Source organism: Armigeres subalbatus, chromosome 3 (genome assembly GCF_024139115.2).
Source record: "Armigeres subalbatus isolate Guangzhou_Male chromosome 3, GZ_Asu_2, whole genome shotgun sequence".
In the NCBI taxonomy this organism is placed as follows: domain Eukaryota; kingdom Metazoa; phylum Arthropoda; class Insecta; order Diptera; family Culicidae; genus Armigeres; species Armigeres subalbatus.
In genome coordinates, this window is record NC_085141.1 from 422,733,774 (window position 1) to 422,745,602 (window position 11,829).

Here is an 11,829-nt window from a genome sequence, read left to right on the forward strand (position 1 = left end):
ATGATCGTCTTGACAGCGCCTGTGGTGGGGTCGCCATTGTCATTGATAGACGTCTTCTTCTTCTTATTGGCATTACATCCCCACACTGGGACAGAGCCGCCTCGCAGCTTAGTGTTCATTGAGCACTTCCACAGTTATTAACTGCGAGATTTCTAAGCCAAGTTACCATTTTTGCATTCGTATATCATGAGGCTAACACGATGATACTTTTATGCCCAGGGAAGTCGAGTCAATTTCCAATCCGAAAATTGTCTAGACCGGCACCGGGAATCGAATCCAGCCACCCTCAGCATGGTCTTGCTTTATAGCCACGCGTCTTACCGCACGGCTAAGGAGAGCCCATTAATAGACGCATCAAACATAAATTATATTCTTCGTTTGAAACCAAAGTTTTCGAAACCTTGGGAGTTTCTGTTGAAACAAATTTTGGACAATTCTCTTTTATTGCAGCTTACTTGCCTTTTCAATGCAATGGGCAGCAAAAGAATTTGTTGAATGCTGATCTTCAAATTCTGACTCGCAACAAATCAAAATTCTTCGTAATTGGTGACTTCAATGCCAAACACCGTTCATGGAATAATGCTCAAAGCAATTCCAACGGCAAAATTTTATTTGAAAATTGTTTTGCGGGATATTATACTTTTCAATATTCCAGTGGCCCAACTTGTTTTTCATTCACTCGAAATCCTTCGACAATTGATTTGGTTTTAACGGATTCAAGTCAGCTGTGTGGCCAATTGGTAACTCATGCTGACTTTGACTCTGATCACCTTCCTGTGACATTTGAAATCTCACAAGAAGCCATTTATAATCCAATCAGCTCTACTTTTAATTATCATAGAGCTGATTGGGATTTATATAAATCGTATATCGATAGGAATTTTGATGTTGATATTCCTCTCGATACCAATAGTGATATTGATAATGCGCTCGTATCTTTGACAAATTTAATTGTCGAAGCCAGAGGCATTGCAATTCCTAAATGTGAAATTAAATTCAACTCCATTATTATTGACGACGATCTTCAGCTACTGATCCGTCTTAAAAATGTGAGGCGAAGGCAATACCAAAGAACTCGTGATCCCGCGTTGAAAGTTATTTGGCGAGATTTGCAAAATGAAATTAAAAAACGTTTCGCTATTCTGAGAAATACCAACTTTGAGAATAATGTCTCGAAGTTGGATCCCAGTTCGAAACCCTTTTGGAAATTAACGAAAATTCTTAAAAAAAACCTCAAAAGCCAATTCCAGCGCTTAAAGAGGGAAATAAAATTTTATTAACAAATGGCGAAAAGGCTCAAAAACTTGCTCAGCAGTTCGAGAGTGCCCATAATTTTAGTCTAGGTCTCACTAGTCCAATTGAGGAGCAGGTTACACGGAGCTTCGAAGACATTCTCAATCGAGAGAATGTTTTTGACCCTTCGTTGGGAACTAATTTGGATGAAGTGAGATCTATTACTAGAAAATTTAAAAATATGAAAGCCCCGGGTGATGATGGTATTTTCTACATACTTATCAAAAAACTTGCTTAGAGCTCTTTATCCTTTTTGGTTAATTTATTTAACAAATGTTTTCAATTGGCATACTTTCCAGATAAATGGAAAAACGCCAAAGGGGCCGTCCAGAAACCACGTGGTCATATATGGGGGGAGGGGGGGGGTTTGCAAAATGACCACGATAAGCCACATGGGGGGAGGGGGGGTGTTGCTCTCGAACCACGTGGTCTTTTTTTATACGAAAAGTTTTTGGTGATTAACAATAGCGATGTAAAAAATACAAATCATTAACGCAAAGCGTATCTTAGAACCGATGCCCAAGTAGCGTCTTTTCAACTCAGCGTTGAAAAGACGTAGGTGTGCATCGAAAATAACCGGTAACGCAGCGTCGGTCGCAACGTCGATGCGTATCTGCGTTATTTGACCATCTTAGCCTTAGCCCATTCCCATAAAAAAAAATAAACGAAAAAACAGGTTGCGATTAAAAAATTGGAAAGAAAAAATGGGAAAATATAAAGAAAAAATCCGCCGCGCCACCGCCGCAGATGGTTTTTGGCATCACGCCGCTGACACTTTTGCATTAGCGGACTGCAGCTACAATTTTGAAAAATATTCATGTTTTTACAATAATCCAAGAAAAAAACTTCAAAAGAATTTCTTGTGGATATTCAGGAAAAATCCAGTAAAGAAATTGCTTGTAAAAACTTTGACTTTACTTCATACAATCCTGATAAAGTGCTGGCATTCCGAATGATTTTTGAACAATTCTCTGTGAAAAATTTTGCTTGGAAATTATGCTACAAATTGTTAATGAAAAAAAAAAACAAAACAACTCCAGCATAAATTCCGAAAAAAATTCAACTATAATAAATTAGCACTTTTGAGAGCAAAAACTGCAATTGTAAAATAAGAATTTTCCATAAAGAAATCAAAATGTTCCACGAAAAATACAAAATTTTCATGAATAAATCAATATTAGCAATAAACAATTACAAAAATTTTCACAAAATAAATATTTTTATCTACACATAATCTCTATATAATAAAAAAGAGTTGAGATTTCCTTCCGGACTATTTAACTACCGAGCGGGTTGACCGATTGGCATGATTTTCTCCCTAATTGATTCATTTTGGGATCCGCAATGTTTGTATATACAAAAGTTAGTGAATTTAACGGGGAAATGTGAAAAGTCATTAAAATACGATTTTTGGTCAGCTGTTGAGGAAAAGAAAACAAACGCACGGAAATTGATCTAGAGTGCGGTGCTGCAAATAGTTCATTGTGACATTTGCAACACCTGGGCAATAGACCAGTGCATGGTGACGTAGGTTGACAGTTCACAGAGCTTTTTCTCCGGGACTTAGCCTCCGGCGCAGCTTCCGATAAAATTGTTTCGTCATTTTTTTCGCATGTAGATGTCCTTTGCAATTGATTTCATGTTGAATGCAAAGAATAACACTTAAATATTCGGATCACAGCAATTTTAAATTAAAAATATGAATTTTAATTTTCCCTTCATCGATTTTTCTTCTAACACCTTGTAAACAAGCTCTGTGAACTGTCAAAATAAGTGAGGTTAAGTTAGAGTTTGCATTGGTCTATGCTGGGTTTCTTTCGCATCAATAAAGAGCAATAAAAAATAAGCAAATAAGAAAGAAAAGCAACCAAACTGATAAAATTTTCCATGAACGCTTTTAAAGAAGGGTTAATCTATGGAAAAATGCTTAATTTTATTGCTTTTTATATTCTTTGATAGAAAATTTCCTTTTTTTCAATGCTCATTATTGATTTTTTTATGGAAAGGTTTTAATTTTTGGTTAAAAAAATATTTATTTTGCAATTCCTGATCATAATACCTGGTTTACAGTTCGTCTTTGAGTGATAAAACGGCCTACTTTTCCATACCAACGATATCGGTGCTTTAATGAACATTATGCAACTCAAATGAGTTGCATAAAGTTCATTATAGCACTCATTTGGGTGCTATAATGGGAAACCAACATCAGAACAGTAATTACATGACTACATTTTGCTGAATTAGCTTGGGTAAGTGCTCAAATAGTGTATTTTCGGTGCCTCGTAATAAATTAAATAGTTTGATGAACATGACATCAAAATTTTTCAAAAGCAAGTTCAACTTTGCTTCTTGGCTTGTCGAACTATGCAATGTGGCACGATAACATGAAATCTGATTGCTCTCTGCAGCCACATGATTTGTTAATAAGAATGGTCATGAGGATTAAACTAAACTATACAATTTTGGTACAGATTTATCATATTAAAGCCCATTTTTCGTCATTGCAAAAAATAGCGTGTGCAACTCGTTGCAAAACTCGATTTTTTCAGCACTCGTAATGTTATCCAACTCGGCAAGCCTCGTTGGATAAACGTACAACTCGTGCTGAAAAAATCATCTTTACAACTAGTTGCACAAACTACTATTTTGTTGAAAATTTTGTAATATTTTTTTCTAATATTGATTTATTTATGGAATGTTTGTATTTTTTCGTGGAACATTTTGATTTCTTTATGGAAAATTCTTTTTTTATGTTTGTAATTTTTGGTTTTAAAAGTGTTAATTTATTTTTGTTTTGTGGAAAATTCTTAATTGTTTATGGAAATTTTGCATTATTTGTAGAAAATTTGATATTTTTTATTGCTAATTCCATGATTTCTTTATTGGAAATTTCCTAATTGTTATGGAAATTTTTTAAAAATTTTTAGGCTGAGTTTTCATTTTAGTCGATATCGTATCTTAGAACATCGACTCATGGAAGGTCTTGAAAGTAATAAATGAAATCGCATTGGCTCAATTGACCTGCTTGGATGCTTAGCGATGCACGGATACATCGTTCAGGACTTGGTTGATCGGTCGTTTCAAAACTCCATAATATCATGTCTTAGGACATTTTGTTTCTTGTCATGATTTTTAAACTTTCGAGGATATGTACTTCAGAGCAGTTTGGCCTATGACACCCGAAAAAAGTACAACTTTTATTTCTTTCTATACTAGTTTTGGCAAGATCGAGTGGAAACCCCTAAATATGTACGTTAAATCCAAAATTAAAAAATCGTCCTGAGAGGGTTAAATACCAAAATATGACAATAAATTCTAGAATACCAAAAGGAACCCAAAGATCTTAAAGACTGTAGATTTAAAATGAAAACTTGCATTTTAAGCCAAAACTGTATAATTCAGGCAAAGGAATATTAAGGACACTGTGTTACGGTTCTGATTAGAATCATAGAATCTTGGCATAATGAAGAGAGTTTTGATATTCTGAATAAAACTTGTATGCCCTTAGAAAAACCTTCAGTTCAGTTCAGATGCTTCGCTGAGGTTAATATATCTTAAGAATTTCCAGTACCTCCAGAGCTACGGAATATCCTAAATACTCTTAGGGCCGTTTTCTTCACCTCCGCTTAACTCTTAAGCGATGCTTACCCATACGTTTAAACCTGGTTTAAGCACTAAGCGGAGGTGAAGAAATTGGCCCTTAGGGATATTCAGTGTTGAACTTCATAATTATTTTAAAAAAATCACCAATAAAGACATAAAAAAAATATATAGGGATATTTTGGAATATTTCTAAACCATTACAATTTTTTTTAACATATTCGCGAGTCCACATTTTTTTGTTTCCTCCTGATGCATCGAAGGTGTGCGAGTTCTAGATATACTAATACCTGATACACATTACAACTTGATAACATAATCAAAATGTTCGAATTCATGAAAATTTATAATTTCCATGCTGGGTTTAGTTTGATTTTGAATCAGATGCCAAATGACCACGATAAGCCACATTGGGGGGGGGGGGTAAAAATCTTTAAAAATATGACTACGTGATTTCTGGATGGCCCCAAAGTTGTTCCAATTTTGAAGCCGGACAAAAATCCAGCTGAGTCTTCTAGTTATCACCCAATTAGTTTGCTTTCTTCAATAAGCAAACTGTTTGAAAAGATTATTTTGAATAGAATGATGGTTCATATTAATGACAATTCTATATTTGCCGATGAGCAATTTGGTTTTCGCCAGGGGCATTCAACCACTCATCAGTTATTAAGAGTTACGAATTTAATTCGGCTCAACAAATCTGAATGATATTCGACTGGAGTTGCTCTTCTTGATATAGAGAAAGCATTTGACAGTGTTTGGCATGAAGGTTTGATTGTGAAATTGATGAATTTTAATTTTCCTCTGTATATTATTAAACTGATCCAAAATTATTTATCTGATCGCTCGCTACAGGTAAACTATCAGAATACTAAATCTGATAGATTACCTGTAAGGGCTGGTGTCCCCCAAGGCAGCATACTGGGGCCCATATTGTATAACATTTTTACTTCTGACTTACCTGATTTACCACCAGGGTGTCAAAAATCTTTGTTTGTCGATGACACGGGCCTCTCAGCCAAAGGGCAAAGCCTTCGTGTCATTTGTAGTAGATTGCAAAAAAAGTTTGGATATTTTCTCCTCTTCCAAATATTTAGGACTTCTGCTGGACCAAAAATTAACTTTTAAAATCACATTGAAGGCCTTCAAGCCAAATGTAACAAATATATTAAGTGTCTATATCCACTTATAAACAGAAAATCAAAACTTTGTCCTAAGAACAAACTTTTGATTTACAAACAAATTTTTAGACCAGCCATGTTGTATGCTGTACCAATATGGACAAGTTTTTTTTTATTTGTTGGGATTTTAACCACTGGGACCATTACGTTGATCTATTGTGGTATACCCCTTTTTAGTGTTGCATCTACTCAGAATAGCTAGTTACCATTTAGGGTTACCGCCATTGTCTGTCGATGCGAAGAACCCCAATCTGGTACAACCGTTTCTATAAACTTCACTACCACATTGGGGTTTGCTGTCCAGATATCGATGGACAAGTTGCTGCAATACCAGAAAGAAGGCACTTCAGAGGATTCAAAATAAAATTTGAAAATGATTCTGAAGTTGCCTCCGTGGTATAGTACCAATGAACTTCATAGAATTTCTAATATTGAGACATTGCAACAAATGTCCAACAAAATAATTTCCAATTTTAGACAAAAATCGTTGCAATCTTTTATTGCAACGATTAGCTCCTTGTAACCTTAGTATTAATTTGGTTAGGTTTAGTTTAAGTTAAAAACATTGTAATTCCTAAATGGTTCAATTAAACCAGAGGAAAAATCCTAACTGCCAGAGGCAAATGAAATGTATTAATAATAACTAAAAAGTAACATCGCAAATAAGGATGATAGTGTTAAGAAAACACGGAACACCTAGCCTAAGAGATGAATGCATGTATTAGAAAATTAGCAAATAAAATTAGTAAAAAAAAAAAGAATTGTCTAAGGTAGATGCACCAGTCGTGAAATAGTTGTTCTTAAGTAGATCGACGATCGACTTATTTTTTATGTACTAGGTTTTGCGTATTTGTGCGTTTTTTTAACATTAGCGAGATTTTCAGCATTTGCGTGTTTTATTCGTTGACTGCAAATATTATAGCTGTTATTTTTCCATTATTTTCAGGAAAGAGCTAGTAAATCAGGAATCGCGTTATAGCGCTAAACTTGAAGATGCCGAGAAACGGGCGAGCGAGGCTCAGACCAAGGTGTACGAGCTGCAGCTGCGGTTGGACGAGGTGGAACGTGAAGTTTGCCTGAAAGAATGCAACGTAGACCGTAAGTATCACATATCTGCCTACCTCTGTCAATATCACTCAGCTCTGTTGGTTCCGACAGATCACTTAACTTTCGGTAAAGCGGGTTTCTCTCGTCGGGATTAGCCCATTATAGGGGTTGTGTGGGCGTTTTACCTGTGACAGCCGCGAAAAATCTGCTTTCCGCAAAAACCAACTGAATCATACGCATCATAAAAAAACACACGCGCAGCTGCCCCAAATGACGCAAAACTGCCGCCCAAGTGAAAATTTAACGAAGCAATTTTCCCAGCGATGCTTGTCCGATCTTTCTCTAGGGGTGGTTCATGTCCGTTCAAAAGTGAAAACAATTTGCTCATTGCGGTTGTGCTGATGGGCAAAGCGTGCACAATGGACGAGAGTAATAAAAAGGAAACGCGCGTTGGTAATCATGTGCGACGTCCTTTTGGTCATATGTGGTCTATATTATCTTTTCTAGCGAACAATAACCTGTCCAAATTTTCAAACAATGCATCCTGAGGCGTAGATGGATGATAAATTAGTCTTTATTTCACAAACTTCACTACGTGTGGCCGATTGTGTCCGTTACCCTCATCAGCGTCCGACAGGTTTGCCTGTGCCCTAAAGTCTAGCCTCTAGAGTCGTCGCCCACTTCTAGATAGATTTACCGCCTACTACGCGTTTTGTCATGACCGGTAGTGCGGCAGGGTAATTTTTTATTACGACTTTTGCTATTTTAAACAACAGATCGAAGTAGTCTGCACCGGCAGTGCGCTTTAATTTTAAATTCCAACGTGTGTATAGAAAAGTACACAGTGTATCACAAGACTGGTTCGTTGCGGATTTAAAAGTTTAATTCGTTTTACTTAATTATTTCCACTATTTTAGAATACGAAAATTTTGATTTCGATTTATCATAAAACTACAGCATGCAAATCTTTAGTTTCAAAGTATACATCTTATTGAGGCACCCATTTTCTTAAATTGTGTTCGATACCTCCTTAATTGTAAAATTGTTGTAAGTAAGATAACTCCATAAGCTTGTTTTAGAAAGTCGTGATACTTTTATTTGTGATCATTTTTCAAAGCTCTCATAGATGTGGAAAATTTATTCGCAGTACAAATAGCACGTGCTATCAAAGCAATCATCGCCACAATCCACCACATGGTAGCCGAATTTTCAAAAATATCAAAAAAGCTTTTTCTGGAGGTATGTTTTTTAGGCGACTATCTACGCTCAGTATTTGTTGCGATTACAAATAAGCGGAGGAGTAGATTTTTTCATGTGCGGTACAATACTTTTTCATGAACGAATTAATATGAATTATTATTAATGGCATTTCCACACAAGAAATTTTAATTTTTATTATTGCAATCTCAACAGCAGGAAATTTTCAATTATTTATGGAATACCTAATAATTTCTTTTACAAAGAATTTTTGAAAATTCACAATGCCTATAGTTTTTTTTTCGAATATGTATTTTTTCTGGTATTTCTGTTTTCCTATTATAAAAACGCTAATGAATTGGTCTAGTTGATCGGTCAAATCGAACAACATGTCACCTTCTTGTTTCGTGAGCTGGCAAAGCGGTAGGCTGCGTCTACTGGCACGAACGTCAATGGGGAAAGCGTCGCAAAAGCACCGGCGGATGGCGGGCTCAAACGGAAGATTATTTTTATCAACAATAACAATAGCGGGTTTTCTGTCCGATCATTTACGACCGTAGAAAGGAATAGATTTGACTTCAAAACAGTAACAGACAAGAAAATTTGATGTTTAGATTTTTTTCGTAATTAATTTTTACGTCGTCATCTGCTTTCAACGGTGAATTTTAAATTATTGGGCCCAAAATATAACTAAGCATGAATCACCGGTACCATTGAACCAGGAACTGCTTGTTAGCTCAAATACGGAACAACACTTTCACTCTCAACAAAGAAACATACTAAGCCAGTGCCAAAAGAGGGTGATTTGTAAATTCACTGTTCAAAGCACCTCGAGCTTGACAAGTTGTCGCCACTTGAGTTTTCAATTTTTTTTTGCGTCTTTATTGAGAGTGATGACGACTATCGTAGTAGGCATAGTTCAATGACACTCTACTTTGTCTCACAATTAAGTAACGTGACGTGACATCATGGGGAACCAACCGTCGAATGCTACTGGTCAAGATGTCCTACCCGTTCTCAACAACAATTTCACCTCATTTCTAATTTTCCCACAGGTCTCAAAGCGGAACTGGATGCTGCGTGCATAGAATGTGAGACTATTCGTGCGCGGATGTACTCGCAGAGCTCCGAACTGGACTCATTAAGACTGAAATTCTCCGAACGGGAGGATGAGCTAAATCTTAAGTACCAAAACCTAGAGATAGAATACATAGAGTTAACCGAGAAGTTGAAAGATGTGCGCCAGTTGGCCCACGATTTGAACATGCAGCTGATCAACGCGCAATCAGAGTCGGAGCGGCGACAGAAGGAGAAGGACAAACTGGTCCAGGAGCGCGACGAGGAGCAAAAACTGGTCAAGGAAGCGCTCGAGTCCGCAGTGAGGGAGCGGGCGCAGATCGATGCCAAGTGGAAGAATGACTTCGAACAGCTACGGACGGTGCACTCCGACCGGGAGGAGCACCTCATGGAGGACTGCGAGTGGAAGATTCGGTCGATGCAGAAGAACTGCAAGGAAAAGATAGAAAAGGTGGAGTGCGAACGGAAGATGGCCTTGGACAAGATGGCACGGCTGGAGCAGGAGACTAGCAAACATGTTGAGGAGGTAAATCTAAGCTAAATGTTTATACGAGAGGTAACCATGTTATTTGAATTCGATCACGATGTAGCTTCCGCAATTAGTGTACTGCCATTTGGCATAACGTCGTTTCGCATGAGGCTGTTTGGCATAATGACCATTTCTCGCTTAACTTTTCAAAAGGATCTAAGTGACATTTTTTCATGAATTTATATAAATATTAAAGAAAAAGTATTTCTCCTTTAAACCATTTTCCGATCAAACACGTGCTGCAAACGAAGAAATTTTTTACTTCGATGTTCTTCAGGACAGGTGTAGAGCAAATCCATAAGTTGTAATTCTTCAATTCGTTCTTTTCGTTCGTTCTTTTGTGAACCTCAGCTTGAATGCCGTAGATGGACAATGATTGGACAATGACATGGACAATGACATACTAAGTGCGGCTTTCAACAGACGTGTCGTGAATCATCCGATCATTAGCCTTATTTCAGGTAAATGCGTATCTTTTAAGAAGAGATCATCTCCTGTATTATCTTATTCTTGCTAAATGTGTACTTTCAAAGAAGTAATCTCTGTTTTGGCCATTATGACAAATGGTCGTAATTCCATAATTTATTGAATACGGCAAATAGCTTTAAGGTACCCAACATACTATACCAAGAGGTCGTTGTTCCAAATGGGCTTCGTTCTAAACGGTCCTAAGACATTCAATTCTTTGCGCCAAATTGCATTATTATTATACAAATACAAACTAAATTTGACATCTAAAATAACAGTGAGATCATAATAGAATTCTTTTACTATGTGGTGTTTTGTCAGCTCATTTGAATATATGTTTTCAACTTCTAGACCAAACACTTGAGATCCTACGAAGCTGAGGTGGCTCAGCTGCGAGGATTGACCTACGACCAGAAGGAAGCCCTAACCACAATGACGCGTCAAATGGACCAACTGAGAGCCGACCTGCTGATGGCCAATAACAAACTGGAAGCAGAACTTGTGAAAGTTCAGCAAATTAAAAATCGCTGTGAATAGTAAGTAGTTTAGATCGTAAACAATTTTTGAACTTTATCCAACTTGACCCGCCCACAGCCAACTATGTGAGAAGGAACGGGAGGCACTGAGCCGGATAGAGATCGCACGGGGCGAGATTGCCATGCAATGGGAGGATCGATTGCTGCACGAGATGAATCGCCTGAAGATGGAACTGGAGCAGATCTACATCGAGGAACGGGTTGCTGCGTTGAACAAGTTCAAGCGAGATGCTTTGGAGGAAACTGAAGCGCTGAAGCACAAATTCAACATGCGCGAGAAGCAACTTAAGGAGGAGGTATGGTTGGATTCCATTTAGTTCGGTTGAGGTTTAACGGGATCGAATTCCAGATTGAATCACTGAAAGCCACAGTTCAGGAGCAAAAGCATGCGATGGAGGTTGCACAGACTGAGGCCGATCACAAACTGATGCAGTCTCGGATGTTTGTTGAACGAGCAGATAGGGAGCACGAGGCCATTTTAGCCAGAGAAGTTTCCAAACGGGATCAAATTATTGGTAGGGTATTTTTCAAATTCGATTCTAATAAAACAAGAAACGCAATATGGAGTTTTACAGACAATCTGAAGGAACAATACGAAAAGGAGAAGTACGACATGGAACAACATTTCAGCTTGAGAATCCAACAAGTACAGGAGGAATTCCAGAGGGAGCTTTCCGACACCACAGAAATGCTTAAGGCAACACATAAAAAGGAATTGGGTAAATTGCATTCATTCAAACTAAATTTCGAATGTTATAAATCATGGCCGTTGTAGAAAAACAATGGAAGAGTCTGGTGAACGAAAAGGAAGAAGCAATGCAGTTGATGGAATGTCGACATCGAAATCGTCTCGAAGACGCTGAAAATAAAATCAGGTATGTGCTTCTAGCCATTGCGATCA

At 37.3% G+C, this 11,829-nt stretch overlaps 1 protein-coding gene across 3 annotated transcripts in view; it reads left to right on the forward strand.

Moving 5' to 3' along the window:
• Positions 1-11,829, forward strand: part of LOC134227360 (uncharacterized) — a 36,163-nt gene that overhangs the window by 9,683 nt on the left and 14,651 nt on the right. For all 3 annotated transcript variants that reach the window (XM_062708772.1, XM_062708773.1, XM_062708774.1), the window contains exons 2-8: positions 7,021-7,172; positions 9,374-9,921; positions 10,744-10,928; positions 10,987-11,224; positions 11,278-11,443; positions 11,504-11,647; positions 11,704-11,803. In XM_062708772.1, coding sequence (XP_062564756.1) covers positions 7,021-7,172; positions 9,374-9,921; positions 10,744-10,928; positions 10,987-11,224; positions 11,278-11,443; positions 11,504-11,647; positions 11,704-11,803 — 1,533 coding nt within the window. The remainder of the gene's footprint in view (positions 1-7,020; positions 7,173-9,373; positions 9,922-10,743; positions 10,929-10,986; positions 11,225-11,277; positions 11,444-11,503; positions 11,648-11,703; positions 11,804-11,829) is intronic.